Source organism: Rhinatrema bivittatum, chromosome 9 (assembly GCF_901001135.1).
Source record: "Rhinatrema bivittatum chromosome 9, aRhiBiv1.1, whole genome shotgun sequence".
In the NCBI taxonomy this organism is placed as follows: Eukaryota; Metazoa; Chordata; class Amphibia; order Gymnophiona; family Rhinatrematidae; genus Rhinatrema; species Rhinatrema bivittatum.
This window is the reverse complement of record NC_042623.1, coordinates 179390609-179411564: the sequence shown is the minus strand read 5'-3', so window position 1 is coordinate 179411564 and position 20956 is coordinate 179390609. Positions and strand designations below refer to the sequence as shown.

At 44.3% G+C, this 20956-nt stretch overlaps 1 protein-coding gene across 1 annotated transcript in view; it reads right to left on the bottom strand.

Annotated features, from left to right (window-relative positions):
• ECE2 (endothelin converting enzyme 2) overlaps positions 1 to 20685 on the bottom strand; it is a 90939-nt gene extending 70254 nt beyond the window's left edge. The window contains exons 1-3 of the mRNA XM_029616073.1: positions 20599 to 20685; positions 10126 to 10270; positions 7496 to 7711 (exon numbers count right to left, since the gene is read on the bottom strand). Of these exons, the coding sequence (XP_029471933.1) occupies positions 7496 to 7711; positions 10126 to 10270; positions 20599 to 20685 (448 nt within the window). The remainder of the gene's footprint in view (positions 1 to 7495; positions 7712 to 10125; positions 10271 to 20598) is intronic.
• Between the last annotated feature and the right edge of the window lie 271 nt (positions 20686 to 20956).

Below are 20956 nucleotides of genomic sequence, written 5' to 3'. Positions count from 1 at the left end.
CTAATAAGGATCCCACAGGGAGATAGGTTATTGTTGTTGGTAAACGTTTTGGCCAGCCTAATACTCTTTGCAGTGTATATGCTCCCAATGTCTATTCTCATTCGTTTTTTGTGAATTTAATGAAAGATCTCTCAATATATGCTCAGGGTTCCCTGCTGGTAGCTGGGGATTTCAATTGTGTAGTAGACCCTACCCTTGACACATCTTCCTTGGTGACTATACCAGATTTGGGTCATAATAAAGGTATCCCATTTTTCATTGTACTTCCCATAACCTATACGCTTTGGGAACAAAGCTGGTAAAATTATGGCCACCCTAGTAAAAGTTTGGAAGGGACAGTTTGGAAGGCAGACTTCTGCGGGAGAGATCTGCAGAATATTCCAGTCCTTCTATGAAAATCTTTATAGTAATGAGACTGAAGGGGCGGCTGCTGCTGAACAGCTTTTCTTTCAAGGCCTGTCTTTACCAAAAGTATATGAGCAGCAATTGTCCTGGTTAAATAGGCTTTTCTCCCTACAAGAAAGCTTAGAAGGTATTAAGTCTAGTCCCTCTCATAAAGCCCCGGGACCTGATGGGTTTCATGCAGACTATTATAAAATCGTGGGTAGTGATCTGGGGGCGGTCCTTAGGGACTTTTTTCCAGAGGCTTTAATTCAAGGTTCTTTCCCTAAAGAAGCAAAAATAATGTTTATCACTGTTCTTCCTGAGGTGGGGGCGGGGGGGGGGGGAGAATCTTTGTTGGCGGCATCCTACTGTCTAATTTCCTTACTGAATTTTGATGTAAAGCTTTTTGCTAAAATAATAGCCAACCGACTGAATGTAGTGTTGCCCTTCCTGATCTCCCAAAATCAAGCAGGTTTTGTTAAGGGCAGAACCGCTAGTAAAAAACATATCTTGCGATTATAGACTGCTATGTCTCAGAGTAAAATTCTTGATATGCCAGCATTAGTGGTGGGGTTTGATGCGGAAAAGGCATTCGATCGGGTGGTCTGGCAATATCTTTTTTTCCGTTTTATGAAGATATGGCTTTGAGGGTGATATCGTACGTAACATTTCTTTATTGTATCAGGAGCCTTTTTTCAGTATTCTGGCAAATGGGTGCATGTCACAGGAATTTGAGCTTAAACGGGGTACCAGACAAGACTGTCCATGTCCCTTCTTTTAAGAACATACATAAGAATATGCCATACTGGGTCAGACCAAGGGTCCATCAAGCCCAGCATCCTGTTTCCAACAGAGCCCAATCCAGGCCATAAGAACCTGGTAATTACCCATTTTATTTATTTATTTATTTATTTTAGTTTTTTCTATACCAGCATTCGTGAGAGTATCACATCATGCCGGTTTACAATAAATAGTGGGATGATAACAGGAACACTGAACGAAATAAATAACAGGTGCTAACATAAAATAGTTACAGTTACAATAAAACAAGGATAAGTACAACTAGGAGCAAGAAAAAAATGATAGGAACTTTAACATAGTATATTAACCGAAGTATGACGGGGTACATTACAAAGAATTATGTGATTTACAATGACTTGATCATTTTAACAAATTGCAGTTTTTTACATAAGGGTAGTGATCAGAAGTAATGGTTTTCTGCATACGGGTAGTGCTTGGAGTAGTGGTTTTCTGCAAACGGGTAGAGATCAGAAGTAATGGTTTTCTGCTTACGGGTAGTGCTTGGAAGTTGGTTGTAGGTGGGTAATGAGTTTAATCCGAGTCTGGGAAGGCTTTTTTGAATAGTCACGTTTTAAGTCTTTTCCTGAATGTTGGGAGGCAGGGTTCCTGCCTTAGCTCCGTTGGGATGGAGTTCCAAAGAGGAGGTCCTGCTGTGGAGAATGCCCTGTCTCTGAGAGTTATGTGAAGGGAGGTTTTGGAATGAGGTACCTGAAGAGAATCTTTATAGTGCTCTCTTATGGGTCTGGAGGAAGTATGTTTTTTGAAAGGGATTTGTAGGTTGAGCGGAGCTATTTGTTGGATAGCTTTGTATATTGTGGTGATGGACTTATATAGTATTCTATAATGAATCGGCAGCCAGTGTAGGTCTTTGAGGATTGGGGAGATGTGATCTCTTCTCCGTGTATTTGTCAGAATTCTGGTTGCTGAGTTTTGAACCATCTGAAGAGGTTTAGTATGTGATGATGGGATACCTAATAATAAGGAGTTGCAATAGTCTAATTTGGAGAAGATTATTGCTTGTAAGAGTGTCCTGTAGTCATGGTTGTGGAACAGTGGTTTTATTCTTTTTAGGACATGCAGTTTATGAAAGCAGTCCTTGGTGGTTTGGTTTATAAAAGCTTTTAGGTTTAGCCAATTGTCGATGATCACTCCCAGATCTCTTACTTGGGCTGTTTGTAAGTTTGCTGATGGATTTGTGGGGGTGTAGCTGTTCTCAGTGGATATGAGAAGGAGTTCTGTTTTTGAGGAATTTAGGATTAAATTCAGACTGGAGAGGAGGGAGTTGATTTCTCGAAGGCATGATTCCCATAGATCTAGGGTTTTTTTGATGGAATCTTTGATGGGAATCACAATCTGGACATCGTCGGCGTACAGATAGTATTTTAGGTTCAAGTTGGTTAATAACTGGCAGAGAGGGAGAAGGTAGATGTTAAAGAGAGTAGGTGAGAGGGATGAACCTTGAGGGACTCCTAGAGATGAAGGGTAGCGTTTAGATTTGTTGTTGTGTATTTTGACCTTGAAGCCTCTGTTTTTCAAGAATGTGTTGAACCAGGCCAGTGCAGTGTCTGTTATGCCGATGTTCAGTAGATGGTTCAGGAGCATAGTATGGTTAACCGTGTCAAAGGCGGCCGAGAGGTCCAAGAGGATCAGTAGGTAGGCCTGGCCTTTGTCAAGGCCCAAGATGAGGTAATATGTCAAGGAAATAAGAAGTGATTCGGTGCTTAAAGATTTCCTGAAGCCATATTGTGAGGGGAAGAGAATTTTGTGATCCTCAAGGTAGTCTGATAATTGAGTGTTAACTAGTTTTTCCATGACCTTGGCAATGAAGGGGAGGTTGGAGATTGGGCGAAAGTTGGTGGGGTCATCTGGATCTAAATTTGGTTTTTTCAGGAGAGGTTTGATGGAAGCCATTTTAAGGTCGTCTGGATAGATTCCTTGGGATAAGGAGCAGTTGATGATGTCTGCCAGGGCTTTGGAGATGGTGACTGGAATAAGAAGAAGTAGTTTAGAGGGGATATGGTCTAAAGGGTGAGACGAGGGTTTCATTTTTTTCAGTACTCTTAGGATCTCTGAGGTTGTGATAGGTTCGAACGAGTTGAGAGAAATGTTTTTGTTAGGGTGTAGATAGGTACTGTAAGGGGAAAAGGTATTGGGCGTCATCTTTGTTAGAAGGTTAGTGATTTTGTTTTTGAAGAAGAGGGCAAGCTCCTCTGCTTTTTCTTGGGCTTTGTCAAACGGTATGTCCGGAACTTGGATTTGAGTTAAGTTGGAGACATAGGCGAACAGGGCTTTGGCGTCAAAAATCATGTGATGGATCTTATTAGCATAGAAGTCTCTTTTAGTTTTTAACATGGAGCTTTTGTAGTGGTGGAGGGCAAGTTTTTAGGCAGAGAGGGTGGATGCAGAAGGAGTTTTGCGTCATTTGCTTTCATTCTGTCTGAGGGAGAGTTTTAGGTTTTGAAGATCTTCATTAAACCAAGGTTGTCTTTTAGGATGGTTGTGTTTGAGTTTTTTAGTTGTTAGAGGACAGAGATTGTTTGCTGCCGCTTCTGTTATATTATACCATGAATGAAGGGCTGAATTTGGAGTGGAAACATCTATGAGGGGGAGTTCTAAGACTAGGTGATTGTGGAGGTCATCGGAGGCGCATGTTTTCCTGTAGGAGAATTGTTGTTGAGGGGCGGGGATGCTGTTTCTTTGTGCCAGTGAGATGGTGGTCGAGATTAGGGTGTGGTCTGACCAGGGTACTGGTTCGCAGACCGGTTGTGTTGAGTTAGAGATGCCTGAGTTAATGAAGATAAGGTCCAAGGTATGACCTGCTCTATGGGTGGGTTTCTTGATAATCTGTTTGAAACCCAAGGCTGACATGGCGGTAAGGAGTGTTTCGCCGTTGGTAGTCAGAGAGGGGTCGTCAACATGTAAATTGAAATCTCCAAGTATTATTGCTGGGGAACCCAGATTTAGGTAGGAGGCTGTTAGTTCCAGAAGGGTGAGGCGTCTGAGTCGAGGAGGCCTGGGGGGGCATAGATAAGAAGGATTTGAAGATGGTCTGATTTGAAGAGGCCTGTTTCAAGTTTGGTGGGTGAGTTGACTGTGCATTGAGTGAAATTCAGATCTTTTTTGGCAGCAAGAAGAATACCCCCTCCTCTTCTTTTCTGTCGGGGGATGGAGAAGAAGTCGTAGGTATGCGTTGGTAATTGGTTAATTAGTGCAGTGTCTGTAGGTTTGAGCCAAGTTTCAGTTATGGCGCAGAAGTCTGGGTTTGCATCCAGAAGAACAGGATGCAATTTACCTCCATAGTGGGTCATTCAGGGTTTAGAGAATTTGATATTTAAAGTTTGGGCTGACAAAGAGTTGGTGTCCTTACATCATTTCATTCAGGCCGATATAGGTTTGGTTCGACCATTTGAGGACCTTAGGTTAAAATTTGGTCTATCTCATAAGGAGTTTTATGTTTATTTACAGGAACGACACTTTATAGAATGGGATCTTTTTATAAATTCCAGTTTAATTTCTATTTAAAAGTTCAATAGTTTCTTATCTCTACCCACTGGCCAGAAAACATCTTGTGCTTCTTTGGCTAAAGCCATCAAAGATATTGATACCACTGAGAAGCTACAAGCCTTGGTTTTGGGATGGAATTAGATGTTCCAATCACATGTAAAATCTTAAAAGCTTGTTTTATGCACATTAATACCGTTTCAGAGGACATGTTATTTCGAGAGACCCCAATTCAAATTTCTCAGACGTATGTATATTTCTGCTGTTTGGAATTTTAAAGTTAATCTAGCAGGTCTGATCTGTTTTCTCCTGTATGTGGTTGTTGTGTCCGTCGGTTCCCGACGCCCTCTCTCCACCCTCCTTACCTCTTTGGCACCTCCCTCTTTGTCCGCGGGAAGATTGGCTGCTGTGGTGTCCTTCTGCCGAGGCCCTCCGGCGTACCCGGACCAGCTAGACGCCGCAACCCACCATGTTTCCTGGAGGCCTAGGGCGTGTGCGCGGCGTGGCCCTGACTGAAGTACCGGTGAGGGCATGAACCTCAGGGGTGTCCCTCTGAGATGACGTCACCCGTGACGGATATATAAGGTCTTAGAATTTACTAACAGATTGAGTTAGCAAGGATAAGGATTTGTTCTATCTACGCTACTCTGCCTCCTCGGACTAACCAGGGGTACCCGCTCCTCGGGGGCCTCGCTCTCTCTCTTATTTTGTAGATTGCAGTCTGGAACTGGTACTCGCTCTTCGAGGGCCCTTGTTCCCGGACTTCTTCAGAATTCACTTCTGCCTGGAAGCCATCACTGCCAACTACATCAGTGAGTTACCATTGCTCTCTCAGAGCTTTCCCTGGAACCAGGTACTCTCTCCTTGAGGGCCTATATATTCCAGCTCCTGGACTGCTTCTATGAGACATTGTGTGAGTGTTACCATCTAGTTCGGTACATGAACTCTGCTTACCCTGCCTACTCACTATATTTTCAGTTTCTCTACAGCTCAGCCTCCAGGGATCGCTGTTCCAGTATCTGAGGGACTACAGCCCAGCCGGGCATTCCAGCTCACGACTGCCACCTCTGGTGGTTTAGTATACTGTCTAATAAAAGAACTTGTGTGTGTCTGTCTCCTAACTCTGAGCCTGACCGGTGGTCCCTCTCGGGATCTTCCCCCGGGGGCGTGGTCATCTGCCACCGGTCCAAGGATCCACCCTCAACTCTCCTAAATACTACAGAGTGCTAATTCCAAGCAGACTGTTAACTCCTAACACAACAGTGGTTTAGTTCCAGGAACTCTCTTTCACTATTTTTGGGACTGTGCTGTTATACGATCGTTCCACAAATATTTACTGTTTTGTTTGTTTTTCAGCAAATTTCTCCACATCCATAGTTTGAAGTCTTTGCATTTATGTTGTTTATTGATTTGTTTAGACGCTATCTACTCCTCTCCCACAAAGCCACAACGTTTGTTTTTACTGAAAGCTTTCCTTCCACCTAAAAAATCCATCCTGGAGTTCTGGACAAAGAAGGAAAGCCTCTGCTTGACATATTGGAAACTGAAATGAGATCAGATGGCGGTATTTGAACATCTGGCAGCTCGTCATTCCTCACCGGCTAAATATAATATTTTTCTGGACATTTGGCCTGCCTATATTATGTCCTTAAATGCTTAAGGCTCGCACTTTGCTTCTTGATGTGAGATAATGATGGCTATTGAGAGTTGTTCGGGAGTTTTTAATCTGCTTGCAGGCGTTAATTATGCAGGTGTGTCTCTCTTTTGTTGCAGCCTTGGCTCTTGATGATTATTATTATATTTCTACCCAGCATGGTGACATTACTGTGATGGGTAGGGGTATGGGGTGTGTACCCGGTGGGTCTTTGTTCAACAGTATTTGTTGATAACTATGAATGTTTATGGCAAAAAATAAAATAAAGAGCATTAAATTAAAAAAAGGTAAATATAACGTTACATCAGGTGCGGGTGCCGTAAGTACGAGATTTGCTGTTGCCAATACCCTCAACTATCACTAAGGGAAGTTTTCCTTTTTTAATCTGCATAAAAAAATCTTTTAAAGAAATATTGAGAAGGATGGGACACTGTAATGTCCTCATCTCTGTTTCTTTGTGCTTTCTTGGTATTGATTTTTCTATTATTTGTGAATGTATAATCAAAATATATTTAAATTTAAGTTGAATGCTATGTTTTGATTGGACTGTTTGGGTTGCATTCACTTTGTGACTCTCTTTTCTGGTTTGTGACATTCGGCATACACAGCACCTTCACTGTCTGTGTGCAGCTCATTAAGCAGAGCAGAGAATAAACAAATGGAAGACACTAATTATGCAGCCTGAGCCCTGAATTCCTCCACAAATTGTACCAGCTGCTGTTTCTTGGCCTCCATAGACCATGGCCTCTGACAGAGGCATTTCCCTTTCTGGAGGTTAGAAATAGGAGTGACCCACTAGTGTCCAGGAACAGGCTGGCCAGTCTGGGGTAGCCAGAAAGAGGCAGGTCAGTAGCAGGCCTGGTCTATCTGCATCATCAGGGAAAGAGGTAGGTCAGACTAGGCCCGGTACTGACCCACCTCCTCCATGATGCCCCAGACAGACCAAGCCTGGAGCTAACCAGTCTCCTCCCAGATGCCCCAGTCTGGTGTTGACCTGCCTCCTTCTAGACACCCCATTCAGATTGAGCCGGTTGTTGACCTCCTTCCTCCCAGACAGCCTGGTGCCGATTATTCTTTTACCAGATGCACCAAACACACCAAGCTAGGTGCTGACCCCACCACTTGCCAGACCTGCTGATACTGGTGCTGACCCACCTAATAAGTGCTTGAGAATGGCCTGGTTCTGGTCCCAAATGTTGTTGAAGGTGTTCCAGCGTGAGCGTCCGTCTGGCAGCGGGTTTCTCTTGATCCATCCACCACAGGCATACTTATAGAAGTCCTGACAGGGATCCACAGCCTGGTCCAGGGACTCCAGGATTGTACTAGTCACCATGATACAGGATTCGGTCAGACACATCGTATGAGAAGGGTCTGAGCAGGAAAAGGAGTCACTGGATAGATCTCGAGAAACACAACATTGCAAGCACTCATCCTTCACCAGTACATCATATATATATGAATCCATCACCAGTATATAGAATATGTGAATCCTGTCACTGATACACCACATATGTGAATCCTTCCACAGTAGACAGGATCCAGTACACAGATGTGAGTTCTGTCACCAGTACACTGGATATGCGAATCCTGCCACTGAAATACCACATATGTGAATCCTTCGACCAGTACACCAAATACGTGAATTCTTCCACCGGTACAATGGATATGTGAATCCTTTCACCAGTACACAGGATCCAGTACACAGGAGATGTGAGTTCTGTCACCAGTACACTGGATATGCAAATCCTGCCACTAGTGCACAGGATATATGAATCCTTCAACCAGTACACCAAATGTATAAATCCTGCCACTGGTATGCAGGATGTGTGATTCGTGCCACTACTGGTACAGCAGATGTATGAATCCTGCCACTGGTATATGGAATGTGTGAATCCTGCCACTGGTGCACTGGATATGCTAATCCTTTCAGCAGTACACCGGATGTGTGAATCCTGCCACTGGTAAATGGAATGTGTGAATCCTGCCACTGGTGCACCGGATATGTTAATCCTTTCAGCAGTACACCGGATGTGTGAATCCTGCCACTGGTGCACCGGATATGTTAATCCTTTCAGCAGTACACCGGATGTATGAATCCTGCCACTGATATATGGAATGTGTGAATCCTGCCACTGGTGCACTGCATATGCTAATCCTTTCAGCAGTACACCGGATGTATGAATCCTGCCACTGGTATATGGAATGTGTGAATCCTGCCACTGCTGCATTGGATATGCTAATCTTTTCAGCAGTACACCGGATGTATGAATCCTGCCACTGGTATATGGAATGTGTGAATCCTGCCACTGGTGCACTGGATATGTTAATCCTTTCAGGGGTACACCGGATGTGTGAATCCTGCCACTGCTATATGGAATGTGTGAATCCTGTCACTGGTGCACCGGATATGTTAATCCTTTCAGGGGTACACCAGATGTGTGACTCCTGCCACTGGTATGCAGGATGTGTGAATCCTGCCACTGGTGCACCGGATATGTTAATCCTTTCAGCAGTACACCGGATGTGTGAATCCTGCCACTGGTATGCAGGATGTGTGAATCCTGTCACTGGTGCACTGGATATGTTAATCCTTTCAGCAGTACACCGGATGTGTGAATCCTGCCACTGGTATATGGAATGTGTGAATCCTGCCACTGGTGCACTGGATAAGTTAATCCTTTCAGCGGTACACCGGATGTGTGAATCCTGCTACTGGTATATGGAATGTGTGAATCCTGCCACTGGTATATGGAATGTGTGAATCCTCCACTGGTGCACTGGATATGTTAATCCTTTCAGCAGTACACCAGATGTGTGAATCCTGCCACTGGTATATGGAATGTGTGAATCCTGCCACGGGTGCACTGGATATGTTAATTCTTTCAGCAGTACACCGGATGTGTGAATCCTGCCACTGGTATATGGAATGTGTGAATCCTGCCACTGGTGCACTGGATATGTTAATCCTTTCAGCAGTACACCGGATGTATGAATCCTGCCACTGGTATATGGAATGTGTGAATCCTGCCACTGGTGCACTGGATATGTTAATCCTTTCAGCAGTACACCGGATGTGTGAATCCTGCCACTGGTATATGGCATGTGTGAATCCTGCCACGGGTGCACTGGATATGTTAATCCTTTCAGCGGTACACTGGATGTGTGACTCCTGCCACTGGTATATGGAATGTGTGAATCCTGCCACTGGTGCACTGGATATGTTAATCCTTTCAGCACCAGATGTGTGAATCCTGCCACTGGTATATGGAATGTGTGAATCCTGCCACTGGTGCACTGGATATGTTAATCCTTTCAGCGGTACACAGATGTGTGAATCCTGCCACTGATATGCAGGATGTGTGAATCCTGCCACTGGTATATGGCATGTGTGAATCCTGCCTCTGGTACATCGGATATGTTAATCCTTTCAGCGGTACACAGATGTGTGAATCCTGCCACTGATATGCAGGATGTTTGAATCGTGCCATTACTGGTACAGCAGATGTATGCATCCTGCCACTGGTGTTCAAGGTATGTGTGATCCCACCAGCCATACATAGGGCATGTGACTCTCACCACCAGTACACTGGATGTATGAATCACAGCACTGGACTGCAAGGTGTATGAATCTACTCATGTGCAGGGCATGTGATCGTAGTCACTAGTACACAGGGCATGGAATTCTTGGTTCTGCTGTGCATGAATCCTGCTGTCCATCAGCTGGGCACAGTGTGCTAGGCATGGGGATCCTGCTTATTTTGTGCTAGGACTGCAGAGTTTCCTACCTTTGCTGTACTGGACTCCAAGAGCGATGAGAGAGCCGAGCAAGAGGCCAGCCAGCAGCAGTGATAAGAAGCCCAGGACCAGCTCCAGCTGTGTCCTGATCCCCAGGGGCCCCAGGAAATGCGCCTGCACCTTTTGGAAGCCGATCTGTGGGGCAGAGGGTATGAGAGACAAAGAGAGAGAATCAATACTCATTAACATCTTCCAGGACAGGTACAGCGTGCAAGGAACAGAAAACCTCATCTTTCTGATGTTTTAATCACGCCATCACCAGCGAGCAGTGGCAGTGCAGCAGCTTTCCCATTGCTGACATCTCACAGGCTCCACTCCCCTCTCTCATGAGCTCCCTCTTTTCATCAAAAACCTGGATCAGCTTGTCCGCTTGCTAGCCTGGAAATCCATTCTGGGCTAATATTTTCCTGCAGGTACAGATAGGTGGATTCCTGTTTTCCTGTTGCATCCTCCTGCCGCTCTGAAACCAGACAGCACCCTCACTCATTCAGCAGCAAATACTTCCTGGCCTATCTGGCAGGGGCCCTGCGTTGACGGTCTTTCTGTACAACATGGAGGTGGGGCTTAAGGCTGGGGGTGGGGCAGGTTTCAGACTCTCTGCGCCCATGGGATTGGCACCAGCTTTGAAGGGAAGGTACACACACACTTTCACCACAGCAGAGGCGTTGCCAGGCACTTAAATTATCCTTTTCCTTCCCACCGATATTTTGATAATTAACTTAATTATGATCAAGTTTCCCACCCCACCCCCCAGAACAATCCTATCAAAAAAACACATAATTGGACATCAGACAAATGATCTCTGTTCTGTTCCCATACAGATGTCTTTACACAGAGGAACCAAGTTCCCACCATCCAGTAAAACTATCATTAAAATGATTCATCTGCATTGAAATCGTCGGTACAGTGTGCTGCGGCAGTCAAAAAAGCAAACAGAATGTTGGGAATTATTAGAAAAGGAATGGTGAATAAAACGGAAAATGTCATAATGCGTCTGTATCGCTCCATGGTGAGACCCCACCTTGAATACTGTGTACAATTCTGGTCGCCACATCTCAAAAAAGATATAATTGCGATGGAGAAGGTACAGAGAAGGGCTACCAAAATGATAAGGGGAATGGAACAACTCCCCTATGAGGAAAGACTAAAGAGGTTAGGACTTTTCAGCTTGGAGAAGAGACGACTGAGGGGGGATATGATAGAGGTGTTTAAAATCACGAGAGGTCTAGAATGGGTAGATGTGAATCAGTTATTTACTATTTCAGATAGTAGAAAGACTAGGGGGCACTCCATGAAGTGAGCATAGGGCACATTTAAAACTAATCGGAGAAAGTTCTTTTTTACTCAACGCACAATTAAACTCTGGAATTTGTTGCCAGAGAATGTGGTTAGTGCAGTTAGTATAGCTGTGTTTAAAAAAGGATTGGATAAGTTCTTGGAGGAGAAGTCAATTACCTGCTATTAAGTTCACTTAGAGAATAGCCACTGCCATTAGCAATGGTTACATGGAATAGACTTAGTTTTTGGGTACTTGCCAGGTTCTTATGGCCTGGATTGGCCACTGTTGGAAACAGGATGCTGGGCTTGATGGACCCTTGGTCTGACCCAGTATGGCATTTTCTTATGTTCTTATGTTCTTATCAACAAATAGAAATCATCTCTATGGGAGTGAAGTCTGGGGCCTGTACAGGATAGGACAGAATCCCAATATAAATCCTGCAGCACCCTACATTCACAGAAACTTCCCCCAATAAAAGGTGTAAAGCTGGACAAAGACATTTCCCCTTACCATTCACCAGAGATAAATAATATTCAAACTCTGGTACCTCCTCAGTAACAGCAATGCAAGCTCCCTCCACTACCAGAAGCATCGTATAATAATAACACAAAATCCTGCCAAAAATATACTCATTCTATCAGAGTCTTCCATAACGTAACACCCTAACCACCAGACTCAAAAACATACTCATTCTATCAGAGTCTTCCATAACGTAACAACCTAACCACCAGACTCAAAAACATACTCATTCTATCAGAAGTCTTCCATAACATAACACCCTACCAGACTCAAAAACATACTCATTCTATCAGAAGTCTTCCATAACATAACACCCTAACTGCCAGACTCAAAAACATACTCATTCTATCAGAGGTCTTCCATAACATAACACCCTAGCAGACTCAAATCATACTCATTCTATCAGAAGTCTTCCATAACCTGGGGAGGAGGTGTGCAGGTACGAGGAGAAGGCCCGCTCCAACCGAGACGCTGAGCCGGCAAAAAGACCAGCTGAGACGGAAGGCTGCAGTCGCTGAGCAGTGACATCAGTCGGACGTCTCCCAGCCTCCCGACTATAAAAGCTGCAGAGGGGCGGCGCCACGCAACCGCCGGCACCTCGCCTAAGCCGCACGCTCCGAAGGGGCGCGCGGCTTTGGCCGGCTTAGGCCGGAGAAGGCCGGGAGCCGGCAATAATTTTTCATTTCTGAGTATAATTTCTTAATGGGGAGAAAGAGGAAGGCCCGGATCGTAACCTCGTCACCTCGTCACCCGGTCAACAACGCAGCACAGGACCCATGAACCACCACTTGGTAAGATTGGTGGACACACCGAAAGAGGACAGTGTGGGAGCAGATTCTTATGCTTCCCTGAGTCCCGGTGAAGGCCCAAAGTCTCCTCTACAACCCGCTGGAGCGGCGACAACGGAGCCAGCGAGAAACCCGGTAGGACAAGTCCAAGTGGACATTAGCCTAAGGAACCAGGCTGAAGTTCCCTGGACTGATAAAACAATTACTTCCATAGTTGAAGGGATTGTTCCTGCTGGTAGTCAGGGTAGTTTATCCTCTGGAGGAATCCAGGGGAACCTTACCCTTGAAGATCTAGGGAGAATGATTATGAAGTTAGACGGTAATATTATTAAGATGAATGAATCATTATTGTCAGTAATTAAGGAAAATAAGATGTCTATTGAATTGCATGAAAAGAAAATAGAGAAATGTGAAAAGGATATGGTAACTGTCATTAATAAGTTACAATTGGTACAAGATTCAGGAAATGTTTTTATTAAAGACAGTCTTATCATTCACAAGGAGCTAGAATATATGGAAAATTTAATGAGGGTAAAGAATTTACGATTAATTAATTTTCCTGTAACTAGACTTCTTTCACCCTGGGAACTGTTTAGGAAATACTTAAAGGAAATTCTCTTATATGAGGAGGAAGAAATCCCCAAGTTTTCTAAAATTTATTATTTACCTAGGAAAACCTCTAGCATTAGAGGTTTTGACCAAGGGGAAGAACCATCCTCACCAGGCCTCTCGACCTTTTTAGAAGAGTCGGTAGACCTGATAAATAAGAGAGCTACCTTGATAATTTCATGCTTAGTTGAACAGGACAAAGAAAAGTTGTTTAAAAAATATTTCTCTGTAAAGGATATATTATTTTGTGGACATCGAGTCCAAATCTACCCTGATGTAGCCCGAGCTACTCAGGCCAGGAGGACTTTTTTGACCTTAAAACCTAAAGTTGTGGCACTTGGTGCTACATTTTTTCTAAAATTTCCATGTTTATGCCTGTTAAATTATAAAGGAAGGAAATATGGATTTTTAGATCCGATGCAATTGGAAATTTTTCTTTCAGACAAGGATCTAACTGCTGTATCTGAGACAGAGGCCAAGTAAAAATAGATACTTCTCATACCTGTATTTAATTTACTATTGGATTATTTTTCCTTAAGATATTTATTGCCTCCCCCAATTATAGGTTAATTGGAGTGTAATATTGAAGGTTTCTATGTTAATTAATGTTTCTTAAATATGCATATGTAAGATACATATGGTTACTGTTACATGTGTCCATTATTTCTTGATTTCATAAGTGTAAAACTGTTGAAAATTTAATAAAATATAAATTACAAAAAAAAAGAAGTCTTCCATAACCTAACTTCCAGACTCAAAAACATAGTCATTCTATCAGAAGTCTTCCATAACATAACACCCTAACTACCAGACTCAAACAGTAAGAACCCTTCCCATGAAAAGCCATCACTGCAAAATGACTCTGACTCTTTATGCAAAGTTCAAAGCAAGCACCGCTCCTTTGCAGATGGAGCCCACCGTTACCGGGCCACACCCGACGCCGTGGCGTTTCGGCAGCTGCCCTGCCGCCTGCATCAGGGGAAGGCTTCTGTACCAACTTCTGTGTTCTACCGGCTCGTTGCTTCAAATTACACCTCACAATGTGCTTGCAGCGCTTCACTTCCAGAGAGTGGAGCCGTTTCTAACCACTGGCACTCAGATACTACTTCTATACAGCCCAGTGAAGGTGGGCTCCATCTGCAAAGGAGCAGTGCTTGCTTTGAACTTTCCAGAAAGAGTCCCAGTAACGCTTCGACATTGATCAAGGTTTGACTGAACAACTCATGACGGTGTTTAAAGTCCTCCAGGACTCAAAGGAAATCAGGACTGCTGAACAGAGTGTGGGACTCGGCCAGAAATGAAGACATAAAGCTAATAATATTGATTGAGGAATCACAAAGACATAAATTGTGGAGTACACATTGCGTTTGGGGGTTTGTGTGAGTGAGTATGCTCAAGGGGGTACCAATGGTGTGTGTTTTACAATGTTTATGTATGAAGAGTATTTAATTGTGGATAAAAACAATAGAAATATTTAATAAAAGAATAAAGAAAAGGTTTCTATTGAAATACAACAACACTAACTGCCAGCACTCAAATAGCAACAATTCTATCTATGAAAGTTAACACTGCAAATATTACAGAGGCCTAAAACACCAATACACCCCCTATTAGGAAAACAGAACAAGCCAAGCTGCTATAGATCTCTACATACAAACTACACACTATTGCAATACCTTTCTCAGTCACACATGCAAAACACAGATAGATCCTCAAATACAGAATAAAGAGACCATAAAATAGAAATAGAAATGTACAGGCAAAAACTGAACTGGAAACCGCAACAAGCCAAATTCTATATGAACTGTAACAATGAAAAACCAGAAGCATTACCATTCCTCATAAAACAAAATTAGTAAAACCATACCAATAAAAAGAATAATTCAAAACGAATGTATAGAATGGCAATGAATAATTAAAGATTCACATCAATCTGCAGTTCTTAAGAAGCTCTGCTAAACCAGGGTTCATACCCCATCCATATTAATAAAGCGGTAATCACAGTCCTCCCCAAACCTGGGAGGGATCCAACCATGGTGTCCTCCTACCGCCCTCTCTCTTTGATAAACTTTGATCAAAAGCTGCTCGCAGAAATCATGGCTGACCGTTAATTCTCCCTGAGCTTCTAGCCCCTGGTCAAGTTGGGTCTGTGAAAGGCAGACACGCCATGGTAAATGTGCATAAGCTATTGTTGGCTATAGATATCAGTGTTAGAAATCATGCTCCATTCTTGGTGGTAAGTTTCGATGCTGAAAAAGCTTTCGATAGGATGGAATAGCAATGCCTATTTGACCTTCTGTGAGCTATGAATTTACAGGGCCCATTTTTGCAGGGAATATAGCTGCTTTATTCTAACCCTACAGCGGAGGTGACTGCCACTGGCAGTATCTCTTCTCCTTTCCCTATTTGTAGGGGGACACATCAAGGGTGCCCACTCTCTCCCCTGTTATTTCTACTTACATTAGAGCCCCTCCTTAAGGCCGTTCAGCAAGCACCGGAGATCAAAGGGTTCCCGCTGAAAAAGTCCATTGTCAAATATTCGGCCTTCACGGACGACTTACTAATCTTTTTGACAGATCCCCTGAACTCCTTACATATTTACTTCATTTACTGGAGGTGTTTGGTGCCATTTCTGATATCAAACTGATTTATCCAGATTCTATGCAAAGGGCTTGGTTGGGAATTTTCCCCCTACAATGGGCGCCTGGCTCCTTTAACTATCTGGGTGTTAAAATTGGATTAGATCTGTCCCAGCTACATAAGCTGAATATCTCCCCCTTAATTAACTTCACCAAAACGAAGCTCGAAGTATGGGGAAACCTAGGACTCTCCTTGTAGGAAAGGTGAACCTATTTAAGATGACACTTTTCCCACGATGGCTGTATTTACTTCAAATGCTGTCTCTTCGGCTAGCTCGTAATGACGTTAAAGGTCTGAATCAGCATTTGACTAAGTTCCTGAGGGCGGGGAAGAAGCCAAGAATTGCACTCCGCAAACTACAGGCTGACTGGGACAGGGGAGGACTTGGGCTCCCAGATATAGAGGTATATAATATGGCTAGTGGTCTGCGGATTGTAAGAGGTTGGTTACTTGGATCCTCAATATACATGGACCTGGAAGCAGATAGTCTTTTGGTGTCCCCAATGGACTTGGACTTTTTTCTTCAGGCAGACGGCAAATCGTTGCCGAAGGGGTTAGCGCAGAACATTTTGCTAAGTCCCTTTCGTTGGGTCTGGAGACGTCTTATGTCGCTCCTACAGCTTTCCAGCCACTGCTCCGCTTATTTGCCACTGCATGGGAATTTAGATTTTTCACCTGCTATTCATTCTCGGGGTTAGCTGAAGTGGAAACAAAGAGGTATCTATACCTTATCCCATGTTCTAAATCAAGAGAGTACGTTGCTCCCATTCTCTGAATTACAATCAAGGTATGATTTACAGGACCCTGATATTTTCGCCTATCTGCAACTCTGCCATTATGTAGACTGTTTACCTAAGGAGGCCTTAGAACACCCCAAGACAGAGGCCTTAGAGAGAATTATATATCCAGAAAGGTCAAGGGTCTCACTTGCAATTATTCATAAGGAATTGAAACGGTTGAGGAAAACTGATCATATTCTAGCTTTATGGAATACTTGGAAACAAGAGACCAATTTTTCTTTATCCCATATGAGCTTTTTGTCTAGCTTTCATTTGCTGAGACAGATATCACCCAATACGAGTCTAAGAGAAACCTAATTTAAATCTAATCACAGGGCATACATTCCAAGGTGGGACCAACCCCGTCGGGGGATTGTCCTAAATGTATGGAGAAAGAAGGGTCTTTAACGCACATGTTCTGGGCATGTAATTTGGTGAATTCATTTTGGACCAAGGTACTACGACATTTGGGTGACGTTGTCCAGGTCCGTATACCCCTGAATATAAAGGCTGTGCTGTATGGATTGGGGTTCCCAACTGCAGTAAGAAGAGAAGGTGACGGACATTTCTTACGGAAAGCACTACTGCAAGGTAAAAGTCAATTTAACAGCCTGGAGAGAGCCAGAGCTACCCTCCTATTGGCAATGGCGGAATGTACTCCAAAATATGGCCTATAGGGAATCTCTTATAGCAGTTAAATCGTCATTAGCTACATTCAAAGCCTTTCAGGGAGGGCTAGTTGTCTACTGTTAATGATTTAATCCTTATCAGTGATTTGACTACTGTTTCATTCCTAGTGTTTTTATTGTGTCCACATTAAACTATGGTAATTTTTGATGCATCTTGAGGATGGGTATTTTTGATTAATCCATTATACCGGTTCTGCTGAACCTCTTTGGTCATGGTTGGACCACAATAAGACAGCCAGGGCACATAACCTCATAGGGATATTGTGACGCTAACCGAAGTCCCGGTATATCATCTGAGTTAGTTGCTAGAGTTTTGACTTCCCTGGGAAGGGGGGTTAAAGGAAACGACTATATGCATAAAGTTAGAAATATGCAAATTCTTGTTTTGTATGCATGCTACAGTGGTGGCCGTGCTTACAACCATGCTTTGTGTTCATTTGTTTGCATTTGTAATTATCTGTGATAATGTTTGTTCCACTGTAACATCATTTTTATCCAATAAACAAATTTCAACTAAAAACTCACCAACATTTTCCAAACATCAAAAATATATTTCAAATAACACATCGAATAACATCCAATAATTAGAGCTAATAAAGATTTTAAGAACCTTTGATTTCCAGAAACCCAAAAATCGTTATGGATTAGCAGGCAGAGAGGAAGTAGGGTCAATCTCCCAAACACATGCTCGCTTGCTCTCTCTCTCCCACATGAATACACACATGTATGCTCTCTCTCTCTCTTACAAACATTCACACCTGCTCTCTCTGTCTCCCACACACATGCTCGCTTGCTCTCTCTCTCCCACATGAATACACACATGTATGCTCTCTCTCTCTCTTACAAACATTCACACCTGCTCTCTCTGTCTCCCACACACATGCTCGCTTGCTCTCTCTCTCCCACATGAATACACACATGTATGCTCTCTCTCTCTCTTACAAACATTCACACCTGCTCTCTCTGTCTCCCACACACATGCTCGCTTGCTCTCTCTCTTCCACATGAATACACACATGTATGCTCTCTCTCTCTCTTACAAACATTCACACCTGCTCTCTCTGTCTCCCACACACATGCTCACTTGCTCTCTCTTCCCACATGAATACACACATGTATGCTCTCTCTCTCTTACAAACATTCACACCTGCTCTCTCTGTCTCCCACACACATGCTCGCTTGCTCTCTCTCTTCCACATGAATACACACATGTATGCTCTCTCTCTCTTACAAACATTCACACCTGCTCTCTCTGTCTCTCACACACACATGCTCGCTTGCTCTCTCTCTTCCACATGAATAAGTATGCTCTCTCTCTCTTACAAACATTCACACCTGCTCTCTCTGTCTCCCATACACATGCTCGCTTGCTCTCTCTCTCCCACATGAATGCAGACATGTATGCTCTCTCTCTCTCTCTTACAAACATTCACACCTGCTCTCTCTGTCTCCCACACACATGCTCACTTGCTCTCTCTCTCCCACATGAATACACACATGTATGCTCTCTCTCTCTCTTACAAACATTCACACCTGCTCTCTCTGTCTCCCACACACATGCTCGCTTGCTCTCTCTCTCCCACATGAATACACACATGTATGCTCTCTCTCTCTCTTACAAACATTCACACCTGCTCTCTCTGTCTCCCACACACATGCTCGCTTGCTCTCTCTCTCCCACATGAATACACACATGTATGCTCTGCTCTCTCTCTCTCTTACAAACATTCACACCTGCTCTCTCTGTCTCCCACACACATGCTCGCTTGCTCTCTCTCTCCCACTTGAATACACACATGTATACTCTCTCTCTCTCTTACAAACATTCACACCTGCTCTCTCTGTCTCCCACACACATGCTCGCTTGCTCTCTCTCTCCCACTTGAATACACACATGTATGCTCTCTCTCTCTCTTACAAACATTCACACCTGCTCTCTCTGTCTCCCACACACATGCTCGCTTGCTCTCTCTCTCCCACTGGAATACACACATGTATGCTCTCTCTCTCTCTTACAAACATTCACACCTGCTCTCTCTGCCTCCCACACAGTCTTGCTCCCCTTCCCCCCACTCCCCAGCACTCTTGCTCCCCTCTCCTCTCCAAGACACCCCACTCCCCAAGAATCTTAATCACCAGCCCCCTCTCCCCACCCAGACCCTCCACTCCCCATCAGTCTTACTTTCCAGATGCGTCTCCCATCCCAGAAATCCCTCTCCCCAGCACTCTTGCTCAACAGGCCCTCCTCTCCCAGACCTCCACTTCCCAGCAGTCTTGCTCCCCAGCTTGCTTTCCCCTCCCACCCCTCACTCACTGCAGGTGGCAGGTGTATGATTTCCTTGATGCTGCTGACCCCTGCGGGGCGCTACCGCGATCCCCTCATTCACCTCCCTGCTCCTGAAGGATGGAAGGGTCACGGCCTTGCAGCGCGGGCTGCTTCCTCCCTCCCGTCTGCCGGAGCCTGAATGACGTCATCAGGTGGAGGAAGCAGCCCGCGCTGCAAGGCCACGACCCTTCCATCTTTCAGGAGCAAGGAGGTGAATGAGGGGATCGCGGTAGCACCCCGTGAGGAAATCATGCGTCATCCCATTGCCACCAATGAGGCTTCTTCCATTTTTGGCTGCACCCCAATTCCGATGCCTATGAGCCGAAAAGCTGCGCCGGCTCCTCCAGAATCCTCAGCGTGGCCAGCAGGCCGCGCTGCTTTTCCACTTACTGAGGCCCCTCATGGCGGCGGCACTGTAGCGCCTGTAGTGGTGCCTATGGCCGTGGTCATACTAGCCATAGGCACGCTACGGTTCTGCAGAGTCCAAAACAATGTGGCAGAAAGATACAGAAATAGTCCCAATCGTATTGAGTGCCAATGGCCTGATTAGGAAGAATTTGCAAGCACACTCCAAAATGTTGCCTATGCCTATAACACCACATGAGCTCCAGAAGGAAACTCTCTTTGGCAGAATGCAAGAAGAAAAATATTAGCAGTAAATTTGAGAGACTGAGATCAGTCTCTGCATTCTCTGGCTTAGGAACTCCTGTCAAAATATGAGCATAACTAAGCCATTTCAAGACACTTCATCAGATGCTGTATGACTAGAGGAGTTCCCCCTAAATTAACACTCACCCACACTTTGGTCCTTGCTTAAGATTCTTAGCAACCTACCTCCATGCTATCCGGAGAGGCGCTCCTGTCTCCAGTGGGCTCTGTCGCCTCCTCATCAGGAAATGTGGTTCGCTTGTAATCGGACATCTATCAGTGAAAAAAAGACATAAACCGTGAATAAAGGAGCAGAAAAGAGACCCATAGTCAACACAAGACTCTTCACAGTGTCAAGAGGAACAGAGACCCACAGTAAGTGCCTAACAGCCTGGAAATGGTAAGATCCTGTCTAGTCCTGCGAGGAGGCTGTAAGTGTTTCAGTCCAGTAAGAGCTATTCTTGGATTCTGGAGCATTTCCAGAAACCTCTTCTCCTTGCTGGCAAAGAAAGCCACCAGAAGTCACCTGAGGAAGAGAACCTGA